Below are 18746 nucleotides of genomic sequence, written 5' to 3' on the forward strand. Positions count from 1 at the left end.
CATTTATAGGCGTGATTTTACAGCAGATTCATCATCATCACTGAGCATGTCTCACCTACCCACTCCCACGGTGCTCCTACTCCTGCTATGTATGGTTTCTCACAGATTCTCACTATAAAACAGTGCCAGAGACAGTTTAGGATCAATGTGGTGTCAGATCAGTTTCCATTGTGCGTGTTTTTTTAAAGAATCTGGGTCCATTTTGGTTCTTTCTTCCCTCAGAGACAGGAGCTTTTTTTTTCTTTTTCTTTTTTTTTTTTTTTTACGACGCACCTGCGCAGCCAGCACACCTGTATTCAGGAAGTAACGTGACGTCAGTAGGATAAGAGCTTGTAGAATGGCTCAGGAATTCAACACAGAAATCCTGCTCGACTTGATCGACCACCGGTTTGCTTATATTCGACAGCGGTGAAACTCTCAGCTCTAGAAGATACAGTCTCTCCAGTCAAGTGGGTCATAACACTTTGGCCTGATCAGATTTCTCCCGTGGACAAAGGGAAAGAAGTTTCCCCTTTGACTGCTCCATACTTTTGGATATACCTCCAAGATGTCTTCGAATATTTTACCTGATGAGACGCTATTTTCTGACTTCAGGAGACAGTGTTTGTCCACAGATAACTGGGTGAACAAGTATGATAAGAATGGGATGCAAGTGTGGGTCGAGGTCCCATCCAAAAAAATACAAAATGCACCTAAAGTCCACAAGATCAAGGTAAGTGACTATTATTTCTAACACATAACTTGATATTTGTAACTTCTAGGCAATAAATAACTTAACACTTAACTTTATTTATGAGGACATCATGTGTTTGTTTTTTTTTTCTCTTTGAAGGCATTTGTATCTCATATGATCCCATGTCTGTGTGTGTTTCAGTGTAAAATGTCAATCAAAGATGTTTCTGCTGCTACAATGTATGATGTTCTTCATGATGGCCAGTACCGTAAGAAGTGGGATACAACCATGTCTGACAGTTTTGACATTGCACGACTGTCTGACAATGCTGATGTGGGCTACTACGCATGTGAGAAGATTTCCTATCAGTTGACCCTGTTATAAACCTGTTATTCTACTGCACAGCTATAACACAGATCCATCTGCTGCACAAGAAATTGAATCTTGAATTTGATCTGTTTTTCAGTTTAAACCTTCAATACTCACTTCTTGACACAATTGATGAAATGAGCATAGTCGTCAGTGATTTCTACCATCTATTTTTACACTACATAACCAACCCCTTATACATATATTACTAATAATGATCATAATATCTTCATTTGTGTAGCAATTTTAGCACTCACAATATAAAAGATACAATCACACAAAGAGCATAAAGCTTGAGGCGTTAAACAATTGAAAATATATACATATAAGCAAACAGAAAGGTTACAAAATCTAACAACTTCCATATTTTATTAACTAAAATCTGCTGCCTTCGTTGACACCATCGTAAGGTGATCAAACCCCCAGGGGAAATGACTTTTTCTCCCTCTGTTTACTGTCATAACAAAGGTGCACTTGTTGAATGTAAGATTATGACAGTGAAAGGCTGAACTAATGAAAGAGATATTTCCTGGATATTTTTTTTTTTCTCATCACGTCTTCTTTCTGCAGGGATTTGTCCAAAACCAATAAAGAAAAGAGATGTGGTGACGCTGCGTTCTTGGCAAGTGACGGATGACGAGTACATAATTGTTAACTTCTCAGTAAAACACCCGGTATGCTGCTTCCCTCCTCCACACACCCCCTGACACGTAGCAAACATTATACCCAGTCACCAACACCTACACATGTTCACATGTTGCATTTCCACTTCTGAATGTCTTTTTGCTAAGTTTTTGTAAAACATTTCAAAATTTTATGCAAATGATCATATTTTTAATTACAGAAATATCCTCCTCGTAATGACCACGTGAGAGCAGTTTCCATCCTCACTGGTTATCTGATCAAACCCACTGGACCAAACAGCTGCACTTTCATCTACCTTTCACAAGCTGATCCTAAAGGTAGCATTCATGACTGTTTTCATCTTCACAATTATTAAGTTTGGTCACTTATTGTATGTAGGTATTCGAATGTAAGTAGGTAGGTACATATGCAAGTACAGGTAATTTTGATTATTATTGTTATCATGTTTATGTAGTATATATTTTATCTTACTTATCTACTTTTTGTTATACGTATGTGTATGTATGCATGTATGTATATATGTATGTAGGTATGTATGTGTGTGTGTGTGCATATATATATATATATATATATATATATATATATATATATATATATATATATATATATATATATATATATATATATGTATGTATATATATATGTACATATATATATATATATATATATATATATATATATATATATATATATATATATATATATATACTGAGTTATTTATTTATTCAAATATTTTCTTTATTTATCTAGGTACTTATTTATTCATTTATTTATATTATTTTATATCTCCCCAAGGATTTGGAATGGGTGGGGGGATGGGTATGTTGGGATGTATATTTTCTTTCATTATGGAAAAAATTCAATTAAAAGATATGGAGAGGAAAAAAAAAAAGGTTTGGTCACTTTTTTGGTGCTGGTTGTTGTTAAAATCGCCCTGTTCTTTGTTCTTCAGGTGCTCTTCCAAAGTGGGTGGTGAACACAGCATCTCAAAGTCTAGCGCCTCGGGTAAGTTACTTAAGACAACTATATGGCAGCGTTGTCATTAGTGTCATTCACAGATTTGTTTACTTTTCGTCAACAGCAGAGTTGAAAGTGTTAAGGTTAAATCTATGTGACCTGTGTGTGAGTTGGGCAGAGCGGGCATGAGACAAACGTGATTGAGAAGTATGTTATAGGCGTGTGCGCGAAAGAAAGTCAGGGTTTCAAGTCTGTTGAAGGACAATGGTAACCATAGAAACCCAGCGGGCCTGTCCTGGTAAGACTGCTGACAAAGGAGTATCTCAACTGGAGTTGCTGCTCTCTCTCGGCAGAACTTGTTCTCCAGGTTTCATCCTTCACTGATTGAAAGTATTTAGAGTAGAGTAACCACTGTGAGAAACACACACCTTTGTAACCTACTTTACCTGGTAACAGTTATGTCTAAACACAGTCAGTTTAAGGTAAAAACAAGGTGTACTCAGCTTCAGACTAACATCTAAAAATATCTAAAGCAAATAATGAGAGCCCTTCAGAGCATTTTCACTTTACAAGATAAAATAGAACAACATTATATCACTGGTCTACTTTTTTGTTTTGTTTTTTTAAGAAATCATCTGATTGAGATTCAAAGTGCTAAATCTTACGCACTTTGATAAGATGAATTAGGAAAACTACTGACAAAAGTGCTGGTTAGCTGACGTATATGATAAAGTGCTATTACACATACTGTATATATTGGTTTATGCACATTTATATAACATTATATAAGAACATGTAAAGTGAATGTATTGCAATGTGCAGACAGTGTTTTGAAGTAGATCTGGTAGCTCTGACACAAACATTCCTTTGGAGTAAAACCCATTCTCTCATTACATCTTAGAATTTCACCTTTTGATCCAAAACTGTATCTTGGAAACTATACCCAACCAGCATTTTGACTTAATTTTCCTTTATTAGTGACTCAAACTAGGTGAAATTTCCCTTCCTTTTTTCTGGAGATCAATGTTTTAGCAAACATCAAAGGAAACATGTCTCATATCTATTTATCGTATATGCATGCATGACTTTACTTAACAGATTCTTCTGTTTAATCCTCAAAGATCTGTACAGCTGCCAGCAACCAAAAGTATGTAAAATGATCTAAAATGTTTAATAACTTTTTATCAACTAATCCTATCAACACATTTACATAATTCAGGCAAATTCAGCTTTTCTGTGGCATCAAATACATCCTATTTGGACATTCAGTGGCTCCACACTGAACATAGAAACACTGTCATCCTGTCAACATTGATTCACCAATAAAACAGATTAAAACTGACTGAATTTGACAAATGACAGTGGTTGTAGGTGTTTGTTTCATGTTTAGTCAATGGTAAATTTTGCTGAACAGTCACTTTTGTTTCAGTTTTTTCTATGTTAATATAATAACCTTTGGATGAAAGAATTAAATAAGGTAATTCTTTCATCCACTGTTTTTTTGGGGGGGATCCTGCACACCTTTCAGCAACTGGATGTTCATGCCATCATGTCTTTTCATGATATAATAACCTTTAAAATTTGCTCTGAGCTTTTATGAACATCTACATAATTAGTAAATTATATGATGGAAAACACTCATAAACAAATAAATGCAAAATGCAGAGTAATATTCTGAAATAAAATGTTATAAGGATAGATGTAGATAAAATTAATTTGAAAACCACCACAAAAATAGTTGTAAGTCTTTAATATTTTAACCAGAATGTTGTTATCTAATAACAATTGAATTACAGCTGTTTAGTAAAGTAGCAACAAGTAGAATAAAAGTAATAGTTTTTAAGGGGAAGCTGATAAAACATAATGTAAAAAAAAAAAAAATCTGTTTATGCTCTTTTTTTTTTTTAAATAGTTGATCTGATCTGAATTTTGCACTTTTTTACATTTATTTGTGGCTGCAGTTTATGATGACAACAGTTTGATAAAGGCCTGTCACAGTTTTCCAACACACAGTTTGATATCTTTTTTTTTTGTATGATAAAAAAGTGGAAATCTTTAGACGTTTCAGTTCACTTTTATGTAACTCATATGTTTGCAAGTTGTTGCTTGTAATCATTCTTGTACTTGTGCGACATAATTTATCACCCATTGTGTCAAGACCAGCTTTATCTACGTCTCTGTTGACTGAAAATGAAGGTGTGGCAGGTTATGATCCTTGGTGTCAGACTACAGCTCTCTGATAAAGTATCCTCTGTGGGCTCATTCCTTCCAGGTCATGAAGAGTGTACTCAAGGCGGGACAGAACTACAACGAATGGAAAGAGCAGAACTCCCCCGACCAGAAACCATGGTTGTACCCGGAGCAGAGCGTGTTGCCCACGATGGACCCGGCTGAACTGTCCATACAGAGGGCCGACTCGCTGGAGGATGTGGACGAGAGTTTCAAAACAAACGCCCAGGACAGCGAGGACAGCAGTTAAATCACAGACTGACAGGGTGCGGGCTGGCCAAGAATGAGAGAGATGAAGGGATTGAATTGTACACACACACACACACACACACACACACACACACAGACTCTACTGGACTTGATGAACTCTTGGTCATGCCATTCTAATCATCTCCAAGTAATATTTAGGGCTGTTTTCCAAATCACCACACAGTGAAAGAAAGAAGTGTTTACAGCTGTCTTTACTGAGTGGAAATGAGCATAGAACAAGTTGCAATTGACCTCGGTCCATGTTGAAGTTTTTGAAGCTTTGGTTTATTGTCTTTACACTTGTAGAGGTGTTGGTTTGAATAAGGTATTATTTTAACGATAGGCCCATTATTCACTTTTTTCAGTTGTAGCTACACACAAATGAAGTTTATGTTAAGTATAGTTGACCACACAAGTCTTTGCCTCCTAATACAAATGAAATTATGTGTTTCGGCCGTGATAAAATGTGAATTCCTAAAACCAGGTTCACTCACATTTAGCTTTTTTTTTTATTATTATAAAAGAATGTCAGATGAAAGTTGAAAAAAAAGGTATTGTAATACTTTTAACATGAAAACTTCTGTAAGATTGTATGTTAATCATTAGTTTATTTCTGTGACAGACCTGATTCATGACCAACTACACTGCATTTCTGTCTTGAATATGTAACACAAGAAGAATCTGAATGTTTATGTTGCAGTCAGAGCGTCTGCAATGCAATTCTTCAAGTTTTACAGATCTTTAACTTGCACTGACAAGGAATGATCAGATTGTGACCTCTGTGAATGAAACTCTAGTTAGGGTGTATTAACTTGTAAAATGTACATAGATATGTGTTTTGTTAGTCACTTTATCTGATGGACTCTTAATGAACGTAATGTAATATGTTTTATTTTTATTTATTTGAAGTTACTGACAGGTCAGATGAAGTCAAGATGGAGTAAAGCCCTGCTGGCTGAGATCGAAAGGTTTTTCTGCTGAAGGAAGTTTTTGTTTTTTTTCTAAATAAACATGAACAAGACAATGTTTAAATCGGGGGTGAATTTATGAAATGCAAATATTACACTGAAGATATTAACAATCAAGGGTGTCGTACTCCAATCTCCAAAATTTTAACAATATTGTGCCTAAATTTACTAAATGTTACTAAATGTTTTGTGCATTTGTAGATCCACTGTGAACTTTAATGCACATGTATAAATGATAAGTTGAGGCATAATTCTTTTAACCCATACGGACCCAGTGTGACTTTCATGTCAGTTCCCAAATGAATTTTTCTCAGTATTTAACCTTTCATAAGTGATTTATCACCATTTATTATAATATTATCCTCTGAATTTTGCATTTTTTTTCCAGTGAAAATGACCTATTTTCCTATGTTTAATTGACTGGTCATGTAGATGTTCGTGAAAGCTCAGAGTAAAGTTGAAGATTATTATATCATAAACAGCAAAAACTGAGGAAAAAATGACTTTTTCAGCAAAATATAACATTAACTGAACATGTGCCAAGTATCTCCATCCACTGTCACTGATCCAACTCCATGGGTTTTACTGGTGAATCAATGTTGTAGAAGATGACAGTGTTTCCACGTTCACTACGGAGCCTCTGAACGTTCAAATGGGTCATATCTGATGACCATGAAAAGATGACAAACTGTATTTTACACCAATTACTTACATGGACTGATAGGATTAGTGGATCAGTGGATCAACAGTTTAGATCAGTAGATGCTTTTGGTCGATGGGTGTTTGGGTTTTTATGGGTTAAAATATCACTTATTTTCTAAAGGGATTTCAGGTTCTTCATATTTTTTGTGAAAGGTTTGTAAATGCAAACATTTTCAAAATGTAATTTAACTTTTTTGCGCTAAAACAGAGACAAATTTGGAGTTGTCATTATTTATAGGCTATCATGCTGTTATTTCACTGGTCCAACCCCCATGAGACCAACTTGGGTTGTATATGGCCCCTGAACTAAAATGAATTTGAGACCCAACTTTGATGAAACACATACTGTTTACACAAGTCTGGTGTTAGAATATGCAAAGGTAATGTTTAATCCATAAAGACCCAGCACTACTTTTGTGGCAGTTCCCAAATTATTTTTTTCTCTATAATTAACCTTTCTTAAGTGATTTATCATCGTTTATTATTATATTATCTTCTGTATTTTGCTTTTTTTTTTGTGAAAATCAGGTATTTTCTTATATTTAATTCACTGATCATGTAGATGTTCATAAACGCTCACAGTAGAGTTGAGGGTTATATCAAAAACAGAAAAAACTGAAGAAAAGGTGACTTTTTCAGTACAATATATCATTAACTGAACATAAACCCAGTGTGTCCATGTCACTGATCCAACTCCATGGGTTTTACTGGTGAACCAATCTTGTAGAAGATGACAGCGTTTCTATGTCCACAACAGAACCCCTGAACGTCCAAATGAATCATACCTGATGACAATCTGTATTTTACACTGATTATTTCAACGTATTAATAAGTTTAGTGTTTCAGAAGTTATTAAATATTTTAGATCAGTAGATGATTCTGGTCCCCAGTGGCTGTTTGGGTCTTTATGGGTTATTATGTTACTGTATGTAATTTGTTGTTGAAATTAAATCTAAAGTCTGCTTCTGCTGCTTTCATAATGAGCAAATGGTAAACAAAGACTTTTGGTTAAGTCTTTGTCGGAAATGTATAACTCATTTGTACTCAGTTGAAAGGTTCCTGCCTTTCCCACTGCCTGACCAAAAAAAACCACACTCTGATAATTCACATGAAGCCTTTAGCTTTGATTAGGGCATGCATTATTGTGGCATCTTTTCCCACAAGCATCACATTTATTTCCTTTTTTTTGGACACATAATGTTGCTGAACCTAGACCCGATCAACTGAATCAACCCCAGATCATTTACACTGCACACACAGGCTTGTATTGTAGGCACTCGGCATGATGGGTAATAATCACTTCATTGATGCATCCTTCTTTCTGGAACAGGATCAGTCTGGACTCATCAGACCACATGACCTTTTTCCATTGAAACACAGTCCAATCTTTTTGCTCTCTACCAAACCGATGGATGTTTAAGGAATGAGAAGCTGCTGCATCAGTTACAGTTAAATAATGTTTTTCCAGTTGAAAGATACTTATCACTGCAGTGTAGGGTAGATTCAGTAAGTAAAGGCAGACACAGGTTGCTTTTTTGATCATGGATTTTAATAGCACATTGGATGTTAGACAAATCAGTTCCCTAAATTAAAAAAAAAAAAACATACAATAAATACCTACAATATAATTTAGTTCAGACCAGAAGCAGTGAAAGCATGGAATGAATTCATGTAAAATCGTATCATCGATGTAAAAATACAAAATATGAAATGTAATATATGCCAGTATTTAAGTAATCCTTATGACTAAAACTTTTCATGTGTGTTTCATAAACATTCAGAAGTGTTATCTAAAAGCTCAATGCACAGTATCATCACAGTGATATCAATTTTAATACCACTAAAACTCTTATGTTTTTCATTTGCTCATACAGTGTGTAGCCCTGCATTCTTTGTACCATATGTATCAGTGTAAAATCTAAGTCATATGTACATTTATACAATAATATTCTGAAAAATTAGTTAAACATCTCTACCTATGTCAGTGTCAGAGGCATCAAGTGATACTCAGTACTTGATTAAAGTAATGCAATGTAATCTTGGACAATAATATACACATCTTTTTTGAGTTGAGGTGAAATCTGCATAAAGGCAATACTGTAAGTATTAGTGTAACCTGCAGGCAATTCAACGTCATATATTTGTAAAGACTTCCTGTGACTTTACCCTGATACAGTAATCACCGTGTATCACAGTAGACTCGTTGAGGACAGAGGACATGGAGTATAAAACTGAGCATATATTGTCCTTAAATGGAGGACAGTGAATGAGTCTGTTAGTCATACATCAGTCATCGTGAAGCTGAGACAGAATGGAGGCCAGAGTCTGTGGGAGGAGGATAATGACGAGAAGTGATGTGTCTGTACGCCTCTCTGTTTCTCTTTGCTGCCACCTAGTGTACAGTCCTCTCCTTCTGCCTTTGGTAGTCTGATGTGAGAGACAGACGACAAATTAATACAGGAATCCCACACATTTTTACAGACAAAGGACTGATGATGATTTTCACGACCATTTACAACCTTTAAGTGCATGAAGACAAGTAGACCTGAGTTAATTATTGTACAATTATATGTTTTCAAACAAAAAAAATCATCATCCCAGCATGTTAATTTACTATGTATGATGATTAATAATTTAGCTCCACCAGGGAGAATGTGGAATTCTTACCATATACCATATAGTATCAGAGAGTATAGGACTCTTAAACATTTGAAATATAGATTGATATGTTGGTTGAAGGATGCTGAGGTATGTAGTCACTGAACTCCGAGACTGTTGACATGGTCAGTAGGGGTACCGAGTATCTGGTACAAATGTGTTTTATTGATGAATTGTGTGACTTTATGGATGGTTAACAGTAGTGTCCTGTCAGAGGCTGGTATTGATTCATGATGCTGGTGCTGGAATAGTAATTGTTTCATGTTATGGCCTTTGTTTAGTATTTTATTATGATGCATTTATCTTAAAATGTAAGGTTTTCATTTTCTGTTGTGATGTCACTATAACCAGCATGTCACCTGACCTCTGTCCACGGACTGCACATGAAAATGAGTTGATAGCTTTTTCTGGGACTATATACTGTATGTATTGTGCACCATCCCTGTTAAATAAACATGAAAAAAATAAATAAATAAATAAATAAATAAATAAATCTAAACCCTTCACAAAATGAGGGAAAACCCTGAGGTCTACGCCATTTTATTTTTATCGTCCTCAGTGTTTGTCTAAATCTGACAGATTTTCTCTCTTGTTTTGTGGATATGATTACAAACAATACACAGGGATGCAAACTCATCAGATGTGAATTATTCTGTCCATGTAGTGCAAGGCTTTAAAATCTAGATTTACAGTTGATTTTTTCATCATAATAGGTGAAACGCCAGCACTGAATTTATTAATTTAATTACAAAGCAATAATAAAGCAATGTAATGTTATTTACTTCCCCAAAATGTTTGATTTTAAAGCCCATCTTTCTGAATTTATATGGAATACATATGAAAATCATGTAAATCACCATTAACATAGAGGAAAAACCTTGACATCCCACAAACACAAAGCTGATGTCTTTTCAGACAACTGAAATGTAATTTAGCCGAAGCACTACAGAGAGATCTTTTTCATTTCATTTAGTTGTGTCCTAACAGTTAAAATGAGAGAAATATGACTGTAACGTGGTCATGTCTACTTTCAGTGTAACACAGAGGTAAATGTTACAGCAGATGTTACACGCAGGCCATGTAATTAAGAGATAATCATGGAGTTTTTGATATAATTTTTCAGGACTTACTGTAAGGGAAGAACCGAACTCTCATCAGGATCTCCCGTGCAGTCTTCAGAATCTCTACAGCCTAAAGGGGCAGAAAACATTAATTTAAACCTGTATAATTTAGATTTTATTGCCTTAATCAGGTATTTCATGTACATTATAAATGCATTTGGTTTTTCAGAGCAACAACTGAGCAATGGGTTAGAGACAAAATTGGTTTATGGCAGTCTGGTCATTGTTTGCTATATTATTAAAATGAAGAAAATCATATCAGAAGTTGTCCATAATGTTTAAGTCACGATGGAGACAAAATATCAGCAAAAATTGTCAAATTAACCAACTAAAGCTTTTTTCATCATAAAACTGAGTTTAACAAATATGTCAGGGATGTTCATTTTTAATCTACAGTAGATCTTAGGTTAGCGTTCCACAGATGCACAAATAGATAGATAGATAGATAGATAGATAGATAGATAGATAGATAGATAGATAGATAGATAGATAGATAGATAGATAGATAGATAGATAGATAGATAGATAGATAGATAGATAGATAGATAGATAGATAGATAATTTATTAATCCCGAGGGAAATTCAATCTTATATCTTATAACACACTGCATTTACTTCAACTTTACAACATTACTCTGACTTACTCTTGAGTGCTCTATATCTTGGAAATCGACCTCATTCACAGAAAGAACTTGGTCTCCCTCCTGCAGTCCTGCTCTGTGGGCATCAGAGTCTGGGACAACCTACCAACAAACCACAAGCACATACAAATGCACAACCGTGAAAGGAGATCAAAAGGTGGAATTCTGTTCAAAGGCAAACACAGTACATCAAGTAGTAATGCTGTACAAATAAAGCTACACCAAGCACTGATACAAATCATACTTTGGATATAAATATTCCCAGCTGTGAAGCTTTGCCCCCTCGGATGTTGAAGCCCAGCTGTGCTCCTGGAGGTTTCTTCAATACAATGGTACGAGGCAGAAACTGTGTGAGCTCATTGTTGTAGTCAGGGTGATGAACCCGCTGAAATATAGGTAGAAAAAGAAAATCATACTATGTTTTATCATCATGTTGGCACAATAGCCATCAATACACACTTTTACATCCTTCAGTGGCACACCATAACTTTAATATAGTTATGATGTTTTAAATGATGTTTTCAAGTTATTGCTGTCACAATAATTGCTCTTCAAGCAATTGTCAAACAATTTGTTTGTTTTACTTTTCACTCATACGGTTGAAATAGAGTAGTTATAAACCTAACATTAGTTTATTTATAAAAGCAGTATACCCATGACCTGTATTGAACTCTGGAAGACTTACATAAAACACATTTCTATTTGTCTTTTAGGCATTGTAAATAGAAATTGTACAGCTGCATTTGTAATGAAAATTATAAAACTATAATGCTATAATGACAGGTACCAACGGCGGTTAAATAGCTCAAGATGTGAGGGACAAAATGAGAGGATGTCATTAAAACCAGTAAAATCTCAAACTGTGGAAACTGTTGTAGCAATAATGATGAAACTTGATATTTATGTTGTATTCATCTAGCTGATATTAACTAAAAAAAAAGTTATAGGGCGATTATGTAATAATTGTGACAAACCTAGTTACAGGACATGGAGTAGATGTCTGGGATTCAATGCTTATACATAACGTTATAATTTGTGTAGACAAAAGGTACAGATCCCTGTTTGCAGTTGTACTGATGACCATCACATTTAGCATCAGTGAGTCTATTAATATTTTCCAAGCTTAGGAGAGAAGATGTAATTTTTTGTGAAGGAGTTGACTTGTAAAATACTCTGTGTTTTGTAATGAAATGCAGTGAAATACTCTGGCCATAATAACTTTTAGTGTCTTGTAAACCCTTAACCACTGGACAAGGTGCATTTAACGACATTATAGAATCGTCAATATCAGATTAATAATCATAAACCCATTGCAAGCAGTCTGTCACATTCATAACCAGGTAGTTTAATGTACCTACAATGTGTACTTCAGGTACCTTACCTCTTGTGGTGGTATCCATGCAGGTGGGTTTTCATAAGACGGCAGAAACACTACTGGGAGCTGATAGTCATCATAAGGAATTTTCTGATCCATTTTTACCCTTGAAAAGCCATAAAGAAAGTGAACAGTTAACATAATCTATTACCCGCTAGCTGATCTTACTCATTTAACGTTAGCAATGTATAAAAGAGGAGTAAAACATAACACTGCCAAACAGTAAGCTATATTCCAATAACACAGTCAGTCCGTTGTCAAGATAAACTTTAGAGTGTTTCTCAGACATGGACGTGAATATCAAGAATTGCTTCTAAGATATTTAACCAAAATGCTAACACTACAGTTAGCTTTTGAGCTGTCTTAAACTTAACTCGAGAGTAACGTTTACTCTGTGAGTTACTTTACACTGATACTCTCTGTCATCATTATCTGAACTAGAGTGTTATAGGATGAGATGCGAAGTTAAAACATTTGGATAAAAAAAAAAAAAAAGCAGAAACCCTTAAATATCTTACCAGTTTGTGTGTTGACCGCTAACAACAAACTCTTCTTCTTTCTTGCGCAGTGACTGTCAGTGGTCTGGTCTGTCTCTCCCCCTTGTGTCCGGAGTGTGAATCACATCTGCCCTCTACAGGCGAAAATCAACTAGGAGGAGAAGGTCAATGAACCATCTTCACTGAGATAAAATAAGACATGTGCCTGAATCGTTTTGGTTGAATATAAATAGAACATATATCAGCAAGAGGTTGGAGTACACAAAAAAGTTTATTGAGTCTATTACAGTCTTGGCGGTCTCTCTCTCTCTCGCATTCTCTCTCTCTCTCTCTCTCTCTCTCTCTCTCTCTCTCTCTCTCTCTCTCTCTCTCTCTCTCTCTCTCTCTCTCTCTCTCTCTCTCTCTCTCTCGCATTCTCTCTCTCTTAACTGACACTTTTTTGGATGGTATGTTGGCCTTTTTAATTTCTTCAGAAGTTTGCAGTTGCGGTTAAATAAGCTTTGATGCACTTCACTTTATTTGAATTCTTGGGTGCTGGCTTATTTTAACATGGTCTTAACTTATTTATCATTTAGTTATTTATTGTCCCTTGTATTATATCATTATATCTTGTTCTTATCATGTTTTTAACAGGTTTTATATTGGCATTTTTAGTGAAATCTGATGACTTTTATTTATTTTAGTCTGTTTTCATCTATTTATTTCTAGTCTGTTTTAACCATCATCAATGAGCTGCTGGGTGTACTTGTCTTTTGTCTGTGCTGTTTTTAGTCTGTCCTCCATATATGTCCTGTTATTTGACTGTTTTTTGTGTATGACATTTGAGATGCCCTCTCCAGACTGTAGAACAAATCAACCTACAGGTATTAATAAAGTCGCCTTGAACCTTGATCTTGAGCCTTGATATGCCGTGGTAAAGAGTGCTGTTTTTATAGACACTTTTGCAGGGGCCAAACCCAGAAAGCTGTGGGTAATATTGGAATTATTCCAGTTTTGCATTTTTTTCATAGTACAATCAGCCTGTTGATGTGCTGTTTGGCAGTGAACCTGTGCAAGGTTTCTTTTGTATAGGTAGAGAAAAAAAGAGCATTCCATGTTCCAGTTTTTCTTCATTGGTTTGTCTCATTTCTTGAAACAGAAATTACATTCTCAAACAACATGGACATTAGTGGATTAGGCGTACGCTTGGCAACACAGCACCAGCAAATTGGTCACCATTTCATGTCACCTCTTTTTTTGTTTTTTGATTGATGAATCAGAGGAACTGATTCTGAATCAATTCGCAACAGATGAATGAACCAAAAGAACTGAGTTAGTAAAAAGAATCAAACTTCCCATAATGGATAAACCTTCAAACCATGGTAGTGGCAGAACTGAATTTCTCATTCATTTCATCAAATTGCAAATGTCTTACAGCAGTATATGCCTCAATGTCTCAGTACATTTTTGCAAATGTTTAAGTTCAGTTAGCCTACATTTAGCACAATTCCCAAGTGAATAGATCTTGATGATCTAAACTGATTGTTCATTCTCACTCTAATGATTATTCGCTCCAAAGCATGTCAGTATCATTTCATTATATAGGTCATCACATGCACAATAGTCTGTGCAATTGTCAAAATTAGTCAAGAAGATAATACAACGGTGGCTGGGGGGGGTTTACAGCGACCAGTGAAGAAATGTTAGCTGTGGAAGCTTTATTTGCAGCACTGTAGACTACATCTAATTTTCCTTGTTTTTTTTTTTTTTGCTTCTGTGTCTATATTACAGTATATTATGCTGGTTACATTTTCGTTTTACTCTGATGTATGTAAGTTACTTTATGTGTGTGTGAATTGAAATGGTTACAATTTCCTTGGTATTATGAGTGCAATGTATGATGTCAGACCTACTCTTACCATAAAATATTGTTGTTTTTTTTTAGTTTTATACATATTTGTATTTTGTTAGCTAGACAAAATAAACTAGTCCAGTAACCACTGTCAATGAAGGACTGGGCTCAGACTGAGAGGTGGACATGAGGGACATTTCAATGCTCCTCTGCCAAAGTGACAAAACATCGAAACATTTGGACTTGCAGTGCTTACACAATGCCAAAGGGATGATGCATTTTGGGGGCACTGACTATTTATATGGGAAAGGAATTTAGTCTGACGCATGAGTGAACAGTTTTGGGAGAGATATGAGCTTTTGCAAGTGATGGTGTTGTGCTGAGACTGTTTTGTTAAATGATCTTAGTGTTTTGAGAATGTAATTTATGTTTCGAGAAATGAGCCAAACCAATTGAGAAAAACTGTAATACACATGCTTTTATAGTAATGCAATCTATATCAAACAGTACCAACAGAGGATGGTGGATTTTGATATTCCATTACAGCCAAATGCAGTTAACATCTGCATACAAAAAAAGAAATTAATCCTGATTGAAACATTAAATCTGACACATTAACTCCTCCCCAAGTTAAAATGATACTGGAGATCAGAGAGAGAGAAAAAGAAGCCTTTCCACTGACTGTAGTGGGATGATGATAATAGTTATGGAAAGAAATCTGTCTCATCACATTTTGAATTATAAAAGCCTTTGAATTTCTAGCACTGAATTTAAATTCAATGGGTTTCATAATTCAAAATGTGATGAGACAGATTTGCTTCCATAGATAATCCACCAGGGTGCAGAAAACATGTATCGGGTCAAATAAGGAAAGTATTGATCTTGTTGATAAGATAAAGGTCTTAGAACCTGGTGTAGCAAATATGATACAAATGGTTTTATAGGGTTAATACTGACAAAATGTATAGTTTTTAAGATCTCTTTAAGTAACGATAGTAATATTAAAAACAAGAAAATGTTTAAAAAGTGAAGAGTAAATGAGTAGTAAATCAATCATTATCAACATCATGTACAACTAAAATGCAAATAAGTAAATACTGTGTACAGAACAAGTACAGTTTTTCTCAGTCGCTTTGGTACATTTCTCAAATCATCCTCGACATTTGCAAAACAGTAAAAGCATTTCTCAAAACAGTTTGTACAAATAGCAAAACACAATGGATTACCTGCAAAAGCCAGTCTGTTGCTCAAAAGCCTTAGTTTATCTCTCAAAAGTAAATATCTGTCAATGCACATGTCAGTGCCATCAGAATGACAAGTCCTTATGTCATTGTGTACAGATAAAACAGTCCAAATGCTTAGTCATGTTGTCAGTATAACATTGTACTTTGAAGGGATGTTCTGATGTCAACTATGGCTAAAGTTTGGATGACAGTTATTGTAAATTCTAAGTTACACCTTAGTGTATGAGGGAGACTGATTACAAAAGCCTGGACCAGTTTCACTTTTACACTCTTACTGTTTGTAGTGTCACTTGTTGACAGACCATGTCATTGTGATACAGAAAGAAAAAGACAGCACAAAGAAAAAAAAACCCAAAAAACAAAAGCAGAAATGTGATCATAGGACAATCTCATAACAGTCGCAAAACATAAGACAATTAGGGAAAACAGCACATGTAGGGCCGTAGGAATTACAGTGCAGTCTTCCTACACCTCCTGACATTCCTGTCTGTTCAGCCACAAATTGAAGACCCTGGTGCTAAAAGTACTGAAGTCACATTTTTGGACAATTCAAGTTGAGCATATAAACATGTATTTGTTTAGCTAAGTCCACCCTATAAATACTTTTAACAGATGTTTTTGTGACTTCAGTACTTTTAGCACAGGGGTCTTCAATTCTCATCCACATCACAATGATATCTTCTCTTGCTTGACATATGATGACAACTTATTCAACCATTTTGCATGTAAATACTTATGTGATGAACTAATGCCTACATGTTGTGGGAAGTGAGACTATTCAACACAGACCTATTATAATACATTTGGATCAAAATGACATGAGCAGTTGATGATGTAGGAAACAGCAGAGAATTGTACAAAATCATTTGCATGGATCTACGAAAGCATTTGTAACTTTTTCAAAGAAATGGGAAACTGCTTTTTTGACTTGCACAAGTGACACAATGATGTGAAGATTGAACAAGTAGTTTTGAGAATTTCAGTTCTGATCTGAGAAATGTATCAAAGTGACAGAGAAAAACTCTAATATAAATAGAAGGTTCTCGTTTATATTTCCTCTTTCACTCTTAAATGCTTGTCTGTCTCTCTGCACTTTGTGTTTTTAAGATCAATAAAATCATATTCTTTTCTTTACTTTTAAATGTTTGAATGGCCTTCCATCCTCCTACCCTACCTGTCTGACCTGATCCACCCCCACACCCCCTCCCGTGCTCTCAGGTCAGCAGATCAGCTGCAGCTTGTGGTTCCAAAAACTAAAAAGAAGCTTTGTGGGGACTGTGTCATTTCTGATGCTGCCCCAAAGCTGTGGAACCAGGTGCCTTTAAATGTTAGACAAGCTCAGTCTCTGCCCTTATTAAATCACATCTAAAAATGCACCTCTTCTTGTTGGCTTTTAATCAATGAGTGAGATGTTTTTTAGATTTCCTATGTTGTTTTAACCAGATTTGAACTTGTCCTTGTTTTTATGATGGTTGTATTTTGCTGTTCTTGGCCCACTTTGCATCTTGTGTTATCACTGTTTTACCTATTTATTCCCTTGTTTAATGATTCGTGTACGGCACTTTGGCCAGCTGTAAAGTTTTTAAAGTGCTTTATAAATAAAGTTGGTATGGTATAGCTTTACCTCCACCAGGAGGTATTGTGATCGCTTTGCTTCGTGTGTTTGCGTATTTGTTTGTTTGCATGTTTGTTTGTTAGCAAGATAACTCAAAAAGTTATGGACGGATTTTCATGAAATTTTCAGGTAATGTTGATACTGGCACAAGGAAGAAATGATTACATTTTGGAAGTGATCGGGGGGGGGGGCAGATCTGTCTTGGGGGAGGTCTGCACTCTCCGAGGGCTTTTCTTGTTCAAAGAAGTTTGTCCTCACCACTGTCACCAGTCACAAGTGTTTGCTCCTGGAGGACTCTGCTGGGTTTCTGTAAATTGGCTTGAGAGTCTGGTTTCGACCAGCTTGTCTTATCTTATCTTATCTTATCTTATCTTATCTTATCTTATCTTACCTTCTTTCCTTACCTTATCTTATCATATCTTATCTTATCTTATCTTACCTTATCTTATCTTACGGCTAAAATTTATTTAGGGGGTCAAATGAGTGGCCATTTTTGTCAAAAAGAAAAAAAAAGTTGTGAGAAATGCATAGAACTGTGTTGAAATACTGCTAATACATTTGTGCACAGACTACTGACATTATTTGACAGTAGAAGCTATATTTTCAGAAATACTGGATTTTGAATAGCACGTGTATGTGAAAACTTTTGCTGGTGGATGGACATGACAGTGGACGGACATGACATTACCCATGATGCTCTGGTCAGTACCAGTACATAAGATAAGATAAGATAAGATAAGATAAGATAAGATAAGATAAGATAAGATAAAGTAAACTTACATACTTACGATTGCTAATTAACCTCTTATTCATAAATGTTAGTGTTGTGGATCTAAAACAATAACAGCTGACACAAAAACACAAAATGTGGCAGTGGACAGATGTGACATGGTTGTTCCGGATCCCATCATATTGATGCTCGGCAGCCATGTCACCGTTTCCATAAATGATCCCTGTGCAAAAACTAGTATC

The 18746-nt window shown here is 35.3% G+C and overlaps 2 protein-coding genes across 4 annotated transcripts; one reads left to right on the forward strand and one right to left on the reverse strand.

Annotated features, from left to right (window-relative positions):
* The first annotated feature begins 362 nt into the window (after window positions 1-362).
* On the forward strand, window positions 363-5173 carry stard14 (START domain containing 14). The gene is made up of 6 exons (XM_030146360.1): window positions 363-712; window positions 875-1022; window positions 1613-1716; window positions 1887-2004; window positions 2640-2692; window positions 4917-5173. The coding sequence occupies exons 1-6, from the start codon at window positions 548-550 to the stop codon at window positions 5121-5123; spliced, it is 795 nt and encodes a 264-aa protein (XP_030002220.1). The 5' UTR covers window positions 363-547; the 3' UTR covers window positions 5124-5173.
* A 3157-nt stretch (window positions 5174-8330) lies between these two features.
* pdzd11 (PDZ domain containing 11) lies at window positions 8331-13202 on the reverse strand. 3 transcript variants are annotated; one of them, XM_030146220.1, is made up of 6 exons: window positions 13106-13202; window positions 12594-12693; window positions 11457-11597; window positions 11216-11314; window positions 10581-10641; window positions 8331-9219 (listed from the first exon to the last, which is right to left on the reverse strand). In XM_030146220.1, exons 2-6 carry the CDS (start codon window positions 12684-12686, stop codon window positions 9185-9187), a joined length of 429 nt encoding a protein of 142 aa, XP_030002080.1. In that variant the 5' UTR covers window positions 12687-12693; window positions 13106-13202; the 3' UTR covers window positions 8331-9184. The 3 variants fall into 3 exon arrangements, with proteins under 3 accessions (XP_030002080.1, XP_030002082.1, XP_030002081.1); XM_030146222.1 differs by having other exon boundaries at window positions 12594-12690; window positions 13102-13139; XM_030146221.1 differs by having other exon boundaries at window positions 12594-12702; window positions 13106-13137.
* Between the last annotated feature and the right edge of the window lie 5544 nt (window positions 13203-18746).

This window comes from Sphaeramia orbicularis, chromosome 10, assembly GCF_902148855.1.
Source record: "Sphaeramia orbicularis chromosome 10, fSphaOr1.1, whole genome shotgun sequence".
In the NCBI taxonomy this organism is placed as follows: domain Eukaryota; kingdom Metazoa; phylum Chordata; class Actinopteri; order Kurtiformes; family Apogonidae; genus Sphaeramia; species Sphaeramia orbicularis.